The sequence below is a fragment of the Chiloscyllium plagiosum genome, chromosome 24 (genome assembly GCF_004010195.1).
Source record: "Chiloscyllium plagiosum isolate BGI_BamShark_2017 chromosome 24, ASM401019v2, whole genome shotgun sequence".
NCBI lineage: Eukaryota > Metazoa > Chordata > Chondrichthyes > Orectolobiformes > Hemiscylliidae > Chiloscyllium > Chiloscyllium plagiosum.
In genome coordinates, this window is record NC_057733.1 from 21,676,916 (window position 1) to 21,695,149 (window position 18,234).

General features: G+C 39.8%; 1 protein-coding gene across 4 annotated transcripts; it reads right to left on the reverse strand.

Moving 5' to 3' along the window:
* Positions 1-10,013: 10,013 nt before the first annotated feature.
* mfsd6l (major facilitator superfamily domain containing 6-like) lies at positions 10,014-17,639 on the reverse strand. Of its 4 annotated transcripts, none has more exons than XM_043714533.1 (2): positions 17,285-17,639; positions 10,014-15,623 (listed from the first exon to the last, which is right to left on the reverse strand). In XM_043714533.1, exon 2 carries the CDS (start codon positions 15,581-15,583, stop codon positions 13,646-13,648), a length of 1,938 nt encoding a protein of 645 aa, XP_043570468.1. In that variant the 5' UTR covers positions 15,584-15,623; positions 17,285-17,639; the 3' UTR covers positions 10,014-13,645. The 4 variants fall into 4 exon arrangements, with proteins under 4 accessions (XP_043570468.1, XP_043570466.1, XP_043570465.1 ...); XM_043714531.1 differs by having other exon boundaries at positions 17,267-17,639; XM_043714530.1 differs by having other exon boundaries at positions 17,068-17,639.
* Between the last annotated feature and the right edge of the window lie 595 nt (positions 17,640-18,234).

The window sequence follows — 18,234 nt, forward strand, 5'->3', positions numbered from 1 at the left end:
AAGTGGTGATATGATTTAAATATTTAAGATAATTAAATGATTTGACAGAAGACAGAACCATTTTTCCCTGATGGGAGAAGACCAGAAAAATTGAACAATCTTAAAAATCAGAACTGGCCACTCAGAGGTGATATCAGGAAGTCTGCATCAAACAACATAATGGGAACTGAAATACAACCTCAAAAATAATTGAGGCAAGGACATTTCAATATTTCAAATGTCTTTGCTAGGCAAGGCTATTAAGTGATATAAAATCAAAGCAGGTTAGTGAAGTTCAAAAGCAGATCAACCATGATCTAATTGAAATGGTAGAACAGGCTCCAGTGGCTAAACAGGTTACTCCTGTTCCTTGTTGCGCAGTCTTTGCTCAGTTTACTCAGTCAAATGAGTTCAACAAACATATTACATTGGAATGGTGGAAAATCTTTCTTCAGATCTAACAGATCAAACAGTTCAGTGCTACTTTGCCCTTGTATGCTCCCAATGCAAGTACTACTCATCCTTTCAAAAACAAATTGCAATTCCAGTGTAGTACTATTCTCAAAAAGGAAAATATGCATCAGGTTCTTTATACAATTCCAACTATTTTCAGGCATATAACCTTTTTGATCAAGTAGCATAACAATTGAAAGAACTACTTCTGCTCAAGCTCCTAACTTGCTCAGTTTGTGGAAGGTATAAAGTTAAATTTAATATTTTTAATTAAGCATTGTGTGAATTAAACAGAAAAGTAATAGGAAATGTTGTGCAGATGAAGACAATAGCACAAAGTCAAGGATTTCACCAGCAATCTTCAATTTCAATCAGTTGCATTAATGAATTTAATACACGTTGTGACATTGAACACTTGTTCCGCTGCCTCCACCTCAGAGCTTACTTTTTCAATCAAGACTCCCGACCACCTTCCAAGGACCTCTTCACCCACCTCCAACACATCCCATCCACCTGGACACCCTTGCAGTCTTATTACCTGCCCTCGATCTCTTCATTTCCAACCGCCGCCAAGACATTAATCACCTCAAGCTGTATACCCCTCTCCCCCACTCCAACCTCTCACCCTCAATGCGCAGCAACCTCTGCTCCAATCCCAACCTCATCATTAAACCATCAGATAAAGGGGGTACAGTGGTAGTTTGGCGCAATGACGTCTACACCACTGAAGCCAGAAGTCAACTCGAAGACACCTCCTCCTACCACCCCCTTGACCATGACCCCACCCCCCATCACCAAGCCATCATGTCCCAGACCCCACACAGCCTCATCACCTCGGGAGATTTCCCACCCACAGCTTCAAACCTCGTGGTCCAGGAACCCCGCATTGCCCGATTCTATCTCCTTCCCAAGATCCACAAGCCTGACCATCCTGGCCGACGCATTATCTCAGCATGCTCCTGCCTCACCAAACTCATTCTCCACCTACCTCAAAACTGTCAATCCCCCCTAGTCCAGGAACTCCACACATACATTCAAGACACCACCCACACCCTCCAAGAAACTTTTGTTTCCCTGGCCCCCAGTGCCTCATCTTCACCACAGATATCCAATCCCTCTACTCCTCCATCCACCATGACCAGGACCTCCATTTCTTCCTCTCCCGATGTCCCCAACAGTATCCTCCCACTGATGCTCTCATTCGTTTGGCTGAACTGATCCTCACCCTTAATTTCTCCTTCAAATCCTCCCACTTCCTCAAGACCAAAGGGGCAGCCATGGGCACCCGTATGGGCCCCAGCTATACCTGTTGCTGTTGGCTACGTAGAACAATCCATCTTCCATAGGTATACCGGCACCATTCCCCACCTCTTCCTCCACTACATTGATGACTACATCGGTGCCACCTCGTGCCCCCGCGAGAAGGTTGAGCAATTCATCAACTTCACCAACACATCCCACCCCAACCTTAAAATTCACCTGGACCATCTCTGACACCTCCCTCCCCTTCCTGGTCCTCTCCATCTCCAATGACAATAGACTGGACACTGACATCTTTAAAACCCACCGACTCCCACAGCTACCTGGATTACACCTCTTCCAACCCTGCCACCTGAAAAAGTGCTATTCCGGATTCCCTATTCCTCCACCATATCTGCTCCCAGGAGGACCAGTTCCACCACAGAACACACCAGATGCCCTCCTTCTTTAAAGACCACAACTTCCCCTCCCAAGGGGTTGAAGATGCTCTCCAATGCATCTCATCCACATCTTGCACCTCTGTCCTCAAACCCCACCACTCCAACTGTAACAAGGACAGAAGGGGTCCCCCCCAAGCTGGTCCTCACCTTCCACCCTACCAACTTTCGCATAAACCGCATCATCCGCCGACATGTCCGCCACCACCAGAGATATATTTCCCTCCCCACCCCTTTCAGCTTTCCACAAAGACCGTTCCCTCCATGACTACCTGGTCAGGTCGATGCTCCCCCCAACAACCCACCCTTCCCTCCTGGCACCTTCCCCTGCCAGAATTGCAAAACCTGCACCCATGCCTTCCCCCCACTCACCTCCATCCAAGGCCCCAAAGGAGCCTTCCACATCCAAAGTTTGACCTGCACATCCACCAATGTCATTTATTATATCCGTTGCTCTCCATATGATCTTATGGAAATGTAAAGACTGAGAGGTGAATTCTCAACATTAAATTTGAAAGGGGAGGAGAGGTTAAAACTAGTGAAAGGAAAATATAGAATTGATAAAATGATGTGTGTTTCAAATAATGTTTAAAAGAATAGACTTCTCTCAGAGCACTTTAGGGAATATCTCTGGGACACCCACACCAATCAACCACACCACCGTGGCCCAACCTTTCAACTCCCCCTCCAACTCTGCCAAGGACATGCAGGTCCTGGGCTGCCTCCACTGCCACTCCCTCACCACCCGACGCCTGGAGGAAGAACACATTTTCCGCCACGGAACATTTCAACCCCAGGGCATCAATGTGGACTTCACCAGTTTCCTCATTTCCCCTTCCCCCAGTTCCAACCTTCCAGCTCAGCACCACCCTCATGACCTCTTAGCTGCCAATCTTCCTTCTCACCTATCCACTCCACCCTCCTCTCTGACCTATCACCTTCATCCCCACCCACCATTACTCTTTGCTACCTTCGCCACAGCCACACCCCCACCCAAATCGCTCCACCTTGGCAGCTCCCTGCCTCCATTCCTGAAGAAGGGCTTTTGCCCAAAACATCGATTTTCCTGCTCCTCGGATGCTGCCTGAACTGCTGTGCTTTTCCAGCACCACTCTAACCTAGACTTTGATAGTTGAATACAAGTCAACTGATGTTCCAATCAAATCATAGTGTGTTATGATTAGATTGTACCTTGAGTAATATATTCAACTCTCATTGCCCAATAAATGAAAGAAACCTTCATGTTAAACATAATATTAATTCTCAGACATGAAGATGAGTGTTGGAAACAGAAACTGGAAAAGATGAGCTTCTCAACTTATAAAAAACAAGATATGATCTTATGGAAATGTAAAGACTGAGAGGTGAATTCTCAACATTAAATTTGAAAGGGGAGGAGACGGTTAAAACTCATGAAAGGCAAATATAGAATTGATAAAATGATCTGTTTTTCAAATAATGTTTAAAATAGACTTCTTAATAAGAGTTAAGGTGGCAAAAGCCCTGGAATTTTTAGAGATACTCAAATTGTAAGGGCTGATAAAATGTAGAGCTGGAAAAACACAGCAGGTCAGACACCAGAGGAGCAGGAAAGTTGACATTTTGGATCAGAACTGGGAAAGTGAGTTCAGAGATAAATACAGGGACAGGGCTGGGTTGGGGGAAAAAGGTAGGTGGGATAGTGATTGGTGGATGCAGGAAAGGCAGATGGGATGGTCATAGGTGGATGCAGGTGAGAGGGGTTATTTTGTGATTAATTGGCAATAGTTGTTGGGTATTACTTGATTAGTGAACAAAATAGATTCCTTCATTTGTAATAATTGTGACTTTAACTATGTTAAAGATAAATTAGGAAATACTTTTACATAAAAAAAGTAATTCAACATTACTTTCATTTGTATATGCAGTTTATTTCATTGTTCATCTTCAGTTCCATGGCTTCTGCTTTACTCCTAAGCTTTATACAGGTAAAGGTGATAATGGTCTTTACAGATTCATAGTGATCTACATCATAGACAAAAGACTTTTGGCCCATTGTGTCCCTACCTGTCAAAAACAACCAACCACCTATTCTCATCCCATTTTCCAGCACTTTGTATGCTTTTGCATCACAAGCGTACATCTATATACTTAAATGTTGAGGGTTTCTGCCTCTACTACACCTACATGCAGAGTTCTAGGTTCCCAACAAGCTCTGGATGGAAAAAAAAACCTTTTCCTCATCTCCTCTAAACTTGCCCCTTACCTTAAATCTATGCCCCCAGTCACTTCATCCCTCCATCAATGGGTAAAGTCTCTTCCTATCTACCCCCCTCACAATTTTATACATCTCAGTCAAGCCCCCTCTCAATCTCTTCTGCTCTTGCAACTCCAGCCTGTCTAATCTCTCTAGGCCAGGTAACATCCTAGTAAAGCTCTATCCCTTCTATAATGTGGATTCCATAACTGCATGCAATACTCCAGCTTTCACCTAATCATCCTTTACACAGTTTCAACATAATTGCCCTGCTCTTAAACTGTGTGCCCTGTATGTGGGTGGCACAGTGGTTAGTGGGCGACACGGTGGCACAGTGGTTAGCACTCCTGCCTCACAGCGCCAGAGACCCGGGGATTCAATTCCCACCTCAGGCGACTGTGTGGAGTTTGCACGTTCTCCCAGTGTCTGCGTGAGTTTCCTCCGGGTGCTCCGGTTTCCTCCCACAGTCCAAAGATGTGCAGGTCAGGTGAATTGGCCATACTAAATTGCCCATAGTGTTAGGTAAGGGGTAAATTTTGGGGTATGGGTGGGTTGCGCTTCGGTGGGTCGGTGTGGACTTGTTGGGCCGAAAGGCCTATTTCCACACTGTAATGTAATCTGTAAATCTGACTAATAACATCAAGTTTACCATATGCCTTCTTAAACACTTTATCCCCCTGTTCTGATAACAGAAGGGACCAGTGTATATGCATACCAAGATCCTTCAGATCGTAGATGTCGCCCAGGGTTCTACAGTTTCATTATGTATTCCTTACCTTGTTTGTCCTCCCCAAGTACATCACATCAAGTTTATCTGGATTGAATTCCATTTGCCATTGCACAGCCCAAAGATTTCCTCCTGTAATCTAAGGCAATCATCCTCACTATTTACCACCCCACTATTTTTTATATCCTCTGCAAACTGACTAATCATCCCTCCTACATTCAAGTCTAAGTCATTGATATAAACCATAAAGCCACCAACACGGAGCTCTGTAGGACCCATTCAGGGCCATATGGCTTTAAAAGATTCAATCACTGATCCAACTCGAGGACTGCCCTGGAAGTACTGATGCCAAAAACATGATTAGACTGTAATATTAACAGACACAGTATACAATAAAAATGAATGTATATGGAAAACAAATATTGCCTAACATTGGTTTTAAATGAAAATAATTCCAAATACTAAATTTTTCAGAAAATGTTGATAGAAATTGCTATGTAACTGCAATCTCCTTGTCTTATTCAATAGTCTAGTGTTGGACTCATTGAGTTAATGAATTAGCAGGTTGTTTATTCATGATTTTTTTTAAAAGGCTGCCAATGAAAACCATCTTATAGACTGCTCTGTTGCTCTTAAGTTTAAATAGGTTTTGCTTCTGAAAGTAGAGAACTAAATATTCTACATGACAAAATTTTAGACGCTTGTATAGGATTAATATGAAAAATTAAGTGTTCCCACACAGGCAATGGGCGTTGTCATCAAAATGGAACCTGTGTACTATCTGCATGTGTAAATACACTTACAATGCAACTCAAACACAGAATTCCTCCTAGTTGGAACCTGGTGCTTTTTTTATCCCCCACTGTGAAAAAGGCCAATCTTACAATCAAGCTAAAAACAATTTAAATTCTTTTACTAATCACAGATGACAAGAACATGGGATTAAGAGAAATTAAATTTTACTCTGTACGGATTTTATTTTTCAACATACTGTATAAAGTGAAGATTTAGGTAAGCCAGTCTTGATATCCCCCACACATTCACTAGCTGACTTCTCAGTGTAATCATTGACCAAAGTAAACCTGCCTGGCTAAACCAAGCTTTGCAATTAATTCTCAATCACCATAAACTGCTGGCAACCTTTCTACCAGAGTCCAATTTGTTAATCAAATACAAATTACCTCACAATACATAAAATGTTGGTTTTCCGCTTAAATTGGTATTCTTGTGAAATGTTCTGATGAGTGCAAAATAAGTTTCAACAAGTTTTGATTTCTTGCTTGTTTTCTTTCAGCATTACTCAACTTCTGTACTACCAAACAACTAAAATAATTCCCAGGGAAATTGCATGTCCTCATTCTACATTTTAAAAAAAAATGTATTAAAAGTATCCATAACCATTGGGAGTTGACGGATTTTATTGTTTACAAAACAAGTTCCATGTTACTTGATTTAAAATGTGAATTGTCTTAGCTGCTGTAGAAGTGTGTCTCAGCTGTCAAAATGTGAGCAGAGCTTTCAGAGTTGATGCTCTGAAGCTCTCCAGAGAGACTTAAATCCTTAATTAAAAGATTTTTATTTTAGCTTTTATTTCAGAGTATTGATCAGTCAGAAAAAGCTGTGTAATAGTAATAATTTGGAATTAACAGAGTCTAACAGTGCACTCAGTTTATAGATTATATCCTGCATCTTCAACTATTTCCAAAAACTTTGTGTAGTAAATTGAATTAGCAGAAGACTGGCACAACTGGTTAAAGATATTTTATCTGCAATTACACTGCTCATGGCCTACAGAACCTCATAGGTTTACAGTTTTCAGTTATTGGATCTATTCTGAACCTTTCAACACAGTTATAATACCACAATACAATGCAGTGTGTTCCTGTGTAGAAAATGTATTCATAACTGTGATGGTCACTTAAACCAACACTGTCATGGATAGATTAGGAGATCAGAGCTGAAAAATGTGTTGCTGGAAAAGTGCAGGGCAGGCAGCATCCAAAGAGCAGGAGAGAAGGGCTTATGCCCGAAACATCGATTCTCCTGCTCCTTGGATGCTGCCTGACCTGCTGTGCTTTTCCAGCAACATTTTTCTGTCATGGATCGATACATGGTAGATTAAAGAGGACAAAGTAAAATAGGTTCTTCCCTCTTATTGGATCTCTCAGCACTTGCAATAAGCCCTGTGTAACAGGTATATCCTTCAAGATTTGGCTATCGAGCCATTCTTGGTGATGGATTTTAACTTCCATATTCAGAGTGCATTCTGCTCTCTTGCCACTACTGCTTCTTCCAAATTGAGTTCAAAATGGAGGATTACTGATCCATTTGCTGAGACAGGATGGTAACTGATCATCAGTTAAAATTTCCTTGTGCATGTTTGATCTGATGCTGAGACTTCATGGAGTCTGGAGTCAATGTTGAGTACTTGCAATAAATAGCACAGCCTCCTGATGGTATATCACTGTATTGCCATCTCTGGTGGGTCTGCTATTCTATTGCAACAAATCACATCTAACGTGGTAATGGAGGAATCTGGGATTTTTGCTGTAAAATATGACTCAGGTGATCTTGATTAGTCTGTGATAGCTCTTGCAATTCTGCCAAACATTTCTTGTTAGTAAGAACTTTGTAGTGTGCCACTGTCATGACTGGGTGCCTAGGCCAATGCGAAAAGACTTATTCAATTTTATTTTCACTTGACTGAGTAGCTTATTGGATCATTTCAGAGGGTAATAGTGAGTCACATTGTATTGAACTGGATTTCCCTCTGAAATCACTTGTTTAAATAGATTTTGAACTTGCGAACATAAATTGGTTGCCTCAATATTTCCTGCTTACATGTTTACTGGTGCTCAACAAGATGACCAAAAAATTTAGAAGTTAGCAGATATTTATAGTAGACGATGGTTGCCGCAGACAAATCTGTCATTTTGCAGATTCCTTTAACAAATAAATTCAGATATCAGTTGGCAATAGCTGAATAAGCTGTTAAACTATTTGGATATATTGAAAACCATCTTGCCTCAACATTAAGTAGTAGACAAATGGAAAAGGTCAATATCTTTGAGAAACTGAATCAAAGCTTGAGCACAGAAATCTCTTACAGAATCAAATATCGACTGTTTTCCTTCTGTTTAAATATACTGTACATAAAACATGGTGCAGGAGTCAGCCAGGGTATAAAACAACTCCACTTTACAGGCCTAAAAAAAAAAATCATGTTTGCGCATATCCTTGGTTTTAAAATCAATACCACCCATCTCCCTATCATCTTCCTCCAACTTCCCCTGCACTCTTCAACTAGAAGATGCTGTACCATGCAGGAGTGAGCTTCAAATTTTTGTCAAAAAAATAAAACATGCATTTCTGTTAAGTTACTTTATAACTGGGCACAAGGGATCAAGCAGGTGATATGGTCTGTACTGCAAAACGTAACAATCATACCCACTTTTTGCATCTGACATCAATTACACTTCAAAATAATAACTACCCACACGAGTGGTTCCCTTCTGTGTACAATTTTGAGAAGCTTCAATGGTCAACAAATGCCGACATTCGCAATCATATTCTTGAAAACCAAATCGAAATAAACTTACACTTATACTCTAATTGACAGCTAAGCAATTGATTTTTAAGCATTTTTAATTTGAAATAATTCAAATATAGTGCAAAACTAATTAGTTTTTCATAACTGAAAACTATTTTCATAATTTCAAATGCCAAAAAAAACTTAAAAACAAAAACAGGAATTGCTAGAGAAATGTACCAGATCTGGCAGCATCTGTGGACAGAAATCAGAGTTAAATGGTTTGGGTCCAGTGACCCTTCTTCAGAAGGTTCTGTATTTCACTGTTCTGTAGAAGGGTCACTGGACCCAAAAAGTTAACTCTGCTTTCTCTTTATAGATACTGCCACTTCTGCTGAGTTTTCCAACAAGTTCTGTTTTTGTTTCTCATTTTAACATTGACAAAAAAAAAAAGAGCCAAAAAAAAACTTGAAGTATATTTGCCATATGTATAATCGGAGCAGATGCCTTTCTATTTTGGCTTCCGATTTGATCAGCATTAGAATTCGCTTGTCTGTATTGAGAAATATATCAATCCATGAGTTAACAATTAAATGAAACCAGGAAAGTGACTACTGACCAGGCTTAGATAAAAACATTTCATAAAAAATATGATTCGGAGATGCCGGTGTTGGACTGGGGTGTATAAAGTTAAAAATCACACAACACCAAGTTATAGTCCAACAGGTTTAATTGGAAGCACACTAGCTTTCGGAGCGACGCTCCTTCATCAGGTGATGACCTCATGAAGAAGCGTCACTCCGAAAGCTAGCGTGCTTCCAATTAAACCTGTTGGACTATAACCTGGTATTGTGAGATTTTTAACTTCATAAAAAATACATCACCACCAGTCAGGTAAATAATTTACCAGTACATTCGCTACTAAAAAGACATTAAATATGTTTTTTCAATATTTAGAGCTCTGGTGTACAACCAAATACACCATTCATAGTTACTCAATAAAGTGCAGTTTCAATTAGCTACTGCACAATTTGTAAAATTACATGGAAGACAGAAATATACTACCTATCCCTGAACAAGGCACATTTCATTTTAACAGTGCAAGAATATAGCACAAATAAGACTTGTATATTAATCTTTTCACCTTTCAATTGTATTTAACTGGTAGAAAACCTCAAACAGTATATTTGAAGTTTTTTTCCCCCCACTGTTCATGGAGCTAATTATTCTTCCTCTTATTAATAAATACAATAGTGGAACAAAACTCACCCAAAAATATGGATAACTTTAAAAACACCACATTTTTAAAAATAAATTAATTCCAGAAAAGAAAGCATTTATCTATTTCTACTCTTGTACTAACTAACATCAATAAAATAAGGAGCCAATTAATTCCAAGAATTAAGAATTTTTTCTTTAATGAAAGATCACTTTTTTTCTGTAAGTGCTTTCCTTTTCCATTTGAATGAAATGTTAATATATACAAACGCAGCCATCTCAAAATGCAAAACATTTTTCCCAAAAAGTGTATTCAGCATTCAAATGAAAAACAACCACAGTGCTGATTTGTAAAAGGGAAACATTTAAACTGAGTTCAGATATTATACACTATTTTGTTTACAACTGCAACTACAACGGTACAGTATATTTCAATGCACTAATGTTGGAATGTTGATTCTTTAAGGAAATTCACCACTCTCCGAACTATGCAATTAGTTTGCATGTTAATAGGCCAAGGCATAAAGCTTTGCGAAGATTCTGTTCCAAGTTGTATGTGAAACTTGTCAAAACAAATCAATTTTGCAAATTAAGAACATTTCTCATCCCTGTGCTCCCTCATAAACAACCAATGTAGAGTTTTATTGTATGGCCTCTTTCAAAAAAGAAACTTTACATTTATTGTTCGTGCAATTGACATGTTTCATTAATGTACTCACATACAGTACTGAAAAATGGAAGATTCTTAGCTGGGGTGTATGAAGCAGAGTTTACTCCTAGTAAAGTTTTGAAGTAATATTGGTCCTTGAAACAGATTAGCTCATTGCCTGACCTAACAGCTGAGAATATTCTGTTCTACTGGATTGGGAAGGCAGTAATAACATCTAGAAAGTTTTACATTAAAAAAACCAAACAAAATATCATAAATTTTAAACCGTTCCCTCACTTCAAGTTCCACAAGTTTGAATGACAAAGGAAGCCAGTGTGAAAACAGAAAAGGTTTTTCTGAAACTGCATACAGCTGGCCTCACTGACACGACAAAGGTCTTAATCATTATGGTGAGGGAAATAGTTCTTTCAAATGTACTTGGAGTTAAATGGCCTCCTATTGTGCTTTTTGATTCTCCGTCAACAGCAATTTCCTGCAAAACTTGCAACTTAAAATATATCGCAGAAGTACTCAGAGAATGTGCATTTACTGAGGTTCTCCATTTCAGTTTTATCTGAAAAATTCCCTGTCTGGAAATCAATGATTCATTATGGCATACCATACAATTAACAATTATATCTTCCTGGAATTTTATTGAAGCAGTCATTCTTCAGGTCAGTCTACTCAAGGCTATCAGGTTATCTCAACAGTGGCATGAAAAAAAGGACCAGTCAATCCTATCCTCATCAAATACTCAATCGTGTTCTTTATAGCAAGGCATTACTGAATCACAGTCAAGAACTGAAATTATCAGGCAGACTTCCTAACAATTCAGACTTTAGTGCAGTTTGATCAACTAACTCAATAAAAGGGCCAGATATTAAAAATGCAAACTTAGTGTTTGTACAGTTGCTTAATACAAGCTTTAAGAACTGAGTCACCACCAACCACCTGTTAAGCAGGTATTCCATGAGAAGAATAAATCTATTTTAAGCTGACAAAATAATCAATCCACACATGCTAAACATACTTATTGACCTGTTGATTACTGACTCAATTGCATCCTTGGTATTACAGAGAAAACACTTGCTGCAGCATAATGTCATTAAATGCTTAACTGATTAGACAGAAAAAAATCACTTGCACTTAAATCATTTCCTGGTTTATGTAAGAAAGGTAATAGCTGCTTGTTTTTAAACTACAGTTGGCAAATTTGTACATGACGTTTATGATTTTTTTCCTTTGTTCACATGGCACCAATTCTGATTGTTTTAAACAAACATCGTCCTTTTGCTTGCAATACCAGTCTGTTAGCATTTGCATCTTCAGCATTTTCCATTTTAATTTAGAATCTAACCTGAGTATAATATCTATTGATCAAAATCCCTAACAAGAAGAAAATCTACCAAGACAAACATGTCATACTGTAATTTCTCCAAGATTTCCAAATATCCAAGTGTAGTTTAAAATATTAATAGCACAAATTATGGAATTTCTCATCTCATTTTTTAAGAAAAAACAAGCTCAACATTTATCTTCCTCCATATCATACCCTTTTTGGTGGGAATTAGTTTAAACAGTGAACTTCAATAAAAATTACTGCTCGAAGCATCTTCCAACAAAATTACAGCAACTATACATTGGCTGTGGATAGCTTCCACTGGCATCCCCAGTATTGGGGAGTGTGGTAGAAAATAAAGAGAATCATGAAAAAGGTGAGACAAAGACTAAGTAAGTAATGAACTGGATAAGTTGCATTCTTGGAATGTGGTGAGGGTGTTATAATAAGAAAAAACAATTAGGATGGTGGAGGAAGAGTTATGAGAGATAGAGCCACATTATAGGACATCAGAGCATATGATGTCAATAAAAAAGCTACAAACCAGAGAAGGCCTGGTCAAAAGACAGTATCTTTTGGATTGATTGTAAATGAGGCAAAGACCAACAGCAGGGTACTAAATGGCAACGAAGTCAAAATTGGAAGTACTGGTTTGCAATAAAAAAAAGACATTCAAATATATTCACTTAATTATAAACTTCAAAGTTACTTCCAAGAATGAAGTACAGGGTTAGATTAGCTGCAAAAGACAAGACCAGTGATCTAAACTTATGTCTTAAACTCCAAAAACATCAGCACGAATCTGGAAAAACATCTAGTCCACTCACTACTGTAGGGTGTTGCACTATGGATACAAGAGGTAGACTCTGAAGATGGTGAAAGGAGGATAATAAACGAAATGTGGTACAGCAGTGGATGCTCAGAATCAGTTGAACAGAAAGACAAGATTGGTTTAAACTAAAAAAGTAAGTTTATGATTCAAAAGGATCACTAAGTAGTTAGACAACCAAGCAGAAATTGGAAACAAAGATAGACACAGCTTGATCTCCCATAAAATGACAGAAAAATGATAAAAACAGTAGACATTATAAAAAAGATGGGATGGATAACATTGGAGATGTTGACAGAGGCTTTAAGAAAGCCAGAAAGAAACTTGACAATACTTGACAAACAGTAGTCCCACTAAGCCTGCAGTGACAACAAATGAATGAGTGCATGATTAAAATGCTGTATAAAGGTAATTTTCCTATTTCAATTATTTGTACATTAGGTACAGCAGAAATGGGAGCTCTCTATTACCATCCCGTCTCATTTCAAGCATTGGATGAAAAAAAAGTCAATCCAGAGTAATTCTGGCACTGTTGGCATTCACTGTATTTTAATGAGTAGGCATAGAAGTATGTCATACAACAACTTTACATTAAATTTACTGAAGACACCCCTCTAGGCAACATCTAGTCAGTCATTGTAGTTGTTATGACCTGAGAACTACTGAAAGAATGCTTCCATCTCAAAACAAATATTCTCATTTATTCAAAAATCAAATTCCCATAATTTACCTCTTTAAAAATAAATCTCTAACCTATAATTTTGCACCTAAAACAGCCACCTTGAAATAAAACCATGAAAACAGAATTTGTATACTAATCTCAAAGTATAAATTGTTTAACCTTAACTGGATTATTAAATTGTCATCTAAAAATTTAGATTCTAGATGCCCGCTTTGGCTTAGACTTTAAAGAAACAACCAGCGTATGTGCCAAATATAAAGATTCCTTAACAGGCAATGGATTAAAAAAGATAACTTAGTAAGACTTGTTACTTCTGTACAAAGTCACCTTTCAGAGCTGTAACAAGCCAATCTTGCGCATCATCTGAGTCACTCATATCACTGGTATCAGCTGCTAAAAGTCGTGAATAGTTTAATCTCTTTTGCCGTGGAATTTTTGACTGTGCAATGAGGAAGACCACTAACCAAACCAGAGCAGTAGCAGAGCATGCTTGATAGAGTCTTTCTATGCCAAAACTGTTCACAATGAAGCCACTGCAAAAACTGCCAATGCTTGCACCAAGACCAAAGGATAAAATATGGTAGATTTTATGGAGTGTTCTTTCAATACCAGGAGTAGCTATATCATTAGCTTGACCCCAAACAGCCCACCATAAGGCACCATTGCTAAAAGCATTTAGGATTTGAATAGGCAACACTGCCCAAGAGGACCAGAGGAATGAATAGTAGAGCACCTGGGCTGCAAGGCATATTAGTCCAAAGGTTACTGATCCAGAGAATGAAAAAATCTTTAACATTCTGTCCTTGAAAAGATAAAGTAGAACTTCAGCTATAAATCCAATTGCTACAGCAACACCCATAAAGGCCTCGCCGCTCCCATTGTCCTGCATTTGCCAGAACAGGAAGTTATTTATTGTAGATCTAATAGCTCCCATAATAAAGACTGTGATCACGTATAACATAGCCCTTCCATCACCTCCCAGCAGGTGCAATCCTTTGATGGTGTGGTTTATCATGTCATTTTTCCTAGCTGTGTGAATTGGGTAGAACACACCAACAAGTAGTGTCAACGTAATCAATGCTGCATAACCATAAAAGTGCACTGCAATCCTAGAAGTATATGCATTAATAAAACAGTCAAGCCTATCCACAACAATCCCAATACTAAGAGCTGCTCCAGCTGTGCCCAAGTAACCCCAAATCCACTGTTTGCCATAACGGTCAACAGAGTCAACAAAGTCCAGATAGTCATAGAGCCCATCATCTGCAATCCACTCCAAAGCTGATGCCAGAACCTCCCATAAAGACACAGCTAACAAAAGCAGCACAAGTGTCTGATGTTGGTTATCCAGAATTTTAAAACTGTGATCAGACTCCGTGCTGATGCGCTGCTTTTCTAATCGGTTTTCAGAGCCAACCTTCAAAAGAGCATCCCCTTTCATGATGTGACTGTTAACTGAACTAGAATAAACATCTGAAGTGATGTTTTTCTTCTTGTTATCTTCTTTAACAGGAAAATGCGTGGCACTTTCTGCCATGGTTCCTACATGGCCAGAGTCTTTAATCTGTAGGAGTTGGTTCCACTTTGATTGGAGATAATCATCTGTAGTTTGCGTACTACCAATATCTTCTGATGGAGTAGAGACATATGAATGTATAATATTGCTCAGTTCAGTGTTCTGTGATTGTTTAAGAGAGCTGATTCTATTTGCAATAGCTGTTTCAACAGTGGTCAACACCTGGAGGTCTTCTTTAATTTCAGCTTGGAGTGTTGAACGAGGATGACTAGTTAAAGCAGCATTCACTACTGTTGGAAGAATGGTATGTGCAAATTTATTCATCTTCACATCACCAATACGGTGTTTGTCTTCTGGTCTTGCATTTTGCTTCCAACCGTTTTTTATATACAAACTTTTGTTACAGAATTTGTATCCTATTTCCTTATCTATAGGTGGAATGAGTGTGAATAGAAGGCCTGCTCCTACTGACAACAACAAGGAACCAAGGATAAGAATTCTCCTTTTGTTATGGCGCCCAGCATAGTAAGACCAAAATGGAGTACAAAGCATGAAAATAAAACACTTTGCTCCCATGATAATGCCAACAAATTGTGCAGTCAATCCAAGCTGCCTGAAGTATATAGTAAGGAATGGAACTACACAGGCTGCTGCTGCACTATGAAGAAAATGATAGAGACTGGCAAGGGCCAGCGCTTTGCTGACATTCCACTGTTTATTTCTCTTCATGGCTCTCGAGTTTTTCTACCAAAGCATTCCAGTTAGCAATCTGAAAGAAATAAAATTTAAATTAGGCAACAAATAGATTTTATACAAGATCCATAAATATACCTTTCATATTACACAGTTCCTAATTAAAATGTGAAATGCCGATTTTGCAAAGCAATTAAAGCATTTTTTTTGCATACTATATTTGGGTTGTCTTGGAGAATAATAATAGCTCAGTTTCTTTTCTCCACTACCAGCCACATCCATTAACTCCTGTCCCTGATTCATCCATCGCTAAATCAGAATAAGTCTTTAGCTCTTTTAAAGAACATTCATTCAATTGCTTCTCAAAGCAAAACTTCCTCTAGACTCCTCTTCCATAGCCTTCTGATTTTCTCCAATTCCTCCCACAGTCCAAAAAATGTGCAGGTTAGGTGAATTGGCCATGCTAAATTGCCCATATTGTTAGGTGAAGGCGAATGGATCTGGGTGGGTTGCACTTCGGCAGGTTGGTGTGGACTTGTTGGGCCGAAGGGCCTGGTTCCACACTAAAGTAAGTAATCTGCCAGTATTCTCTTTACAAGCTTGTCCATGAGACAACTCAGATTCCCTTGACCCCATTCCAACTAATCTGTAGACCAAAATCCCATTCTGATCCCACAGGATAACTAATCGCATTTCTTTTGGAATATTTTGTTGCCTACTGAACTCAAGCCCATCCCCACCATACAGCACCCCAAACCCTCAAACCAGCCTACTGCATCAAATCTACTGGGATGTTCTCAAGCAAGTTTCTCCCTCTATCACAGCACAAAAATACCACTCAAAGAAGTAATCAGAGACTGTGCTCCATTATATCACCCTTTTGCAACAATCCAAGTCTTTTAACAAAGTTGACCAGTTTTCCTTCAACATCTCTCCCCACCTTTCTTGAAATTCAAATCGAGCTTCCTCTCCATCCAAAGACTCCCAACCTCCATACCTGCAGCATCAGGCCACACACCCTCAACACCGCCCCCCCACCCAAACAATCCCAAGTCTCCATTTACATTGGACTCCCTCCAGATTCAACAACTTCTGTGCTTCACTGGTTAACTTTGCTGTAAATTCAGCTCAGCCAGAAGTCTCCTGCCCAATTCCTATCCAGCACTGCCTTTCCCACTCTGGCTCTCTCTCCTCTCAAAGCCTTGGATTGATTTATTATGTTTTAGCCTTTCGTGGTGTCATCCTACTGTTGCAACCGCCACCAAATCATTCTTTCCTCCTCCACCTTTACCTCCCAACAACAACATGGTTATGACTTTGGCTTCTATGGTTTACCATAGCTTCCAATAAACTAACCTCTGTCCAAACTCTTAATCACTCCTTCCTAACGTTTCTTTTGGTTAGTTGACATTTGAGTGTCTCGGTGAAGCCGTTCCAGGATGTTGGTCGACGATACAGGCACAACACAAATGCAACTTGTTATTTGAACATGAAAGGCAAAGCCTCCCTCCGCCGCCTACCGATTAAAATACGAAATCAGAGATTTGTTTTTGGGCGAGTGTTAGAGCGGGGATAGGTCGTCCATTTCCAGCTATGAGGAAACATCAACAGGAAGTAGACTCAGATGTGGCCCCACACCTCAGGAAAGAAAACCAACACAACTTTCAAAAACGGCAGCCTCTTCCCGGCTGTTCCTTCCCACGAGTCATCGATACTGACCAGGCGCGGCTAACACACCGTCACTGAAGTTTCGGGCCGGGACCACCTCACAGACACGTCCAGTTTGGGTGTGTTGGGTAGGAGGAGAGCCGTCTCACACAGAGCGACCTCCCAATGAGCGAGCGGCATGTGGGGCACGTGATGTTACCCCCCCGCCCTGTTATCACGTGACTGTAACCACGTGAATCCTCGCTCGGCGACTTCGCTGCCCCGCACGTGCACTGTCTTCCTTTCAAAACAGATTTCGGTTTGTTTTCCCGCCCAATGGATCACACCTTCATAGACCCGGCGGTGGGCGTCTGGGAGCACAAGCTGCTCCCCCGGCGGAAAGAGACCTCCCTCAGCAGCACCATCTGTCGGCTGCCTAAATCGCAGGCTGACGCTTGATCTTTTACTATAAATTCTCTACTGTGATCGTAACCCACTAGCCATTTGACAAAGGAGCTGTGCTCTGAAAGCTTGTACTTCCAAATAAACCTGTTGGACTATAATCTAGTATTATATAATTTTTAACTATCTCGCAGGATGCATGCAGCAAACAACAGCTTCCAGCTTTATGGAGGGATGGAGTTTTGATTTGTTGCAGCAGAATGTACCAGTTTCTTTTGGGAGATAATAAGATTAAAGAGTTCTGCAATTAGGCGCTATCTAATATGGATTAGTGGTGCTGGAAGAGCACAGCAGTTCAGGCAGCATCCAAGGAGCAACGAAATCGACGTTTCAGGCAAAAGCCCTTCATAAAGGAATAAAGGCAGAGAGCCTGAAGCGTGGAGAGATAAGCTAGAGGAGGGTGGGGGTGAGGAGAAAGTAGTATAGAATACAATGGGTGAGTGCGGGAGGAGATGAAGGTGATAGGTCAGGGAGGAGAGGGTGGAGTGGATAGGTGAAAAGTGGATAGGTGGAAAAGGAGATAGGCAGATAGGACAAGTCCGGACAAGTCATGGGGACAGTGCTGAGCTGGAAGTTTG

Excerpts from the sequence above, each read along its gene's own strand:
- mfsd6l (XM_043714533.1), bottom strand. The coding sequence starts at position 15,583 with ATGAAGAGAAATAAACAGTGGAATGTCAGCAAAGCGCTGGCCCTTGCC.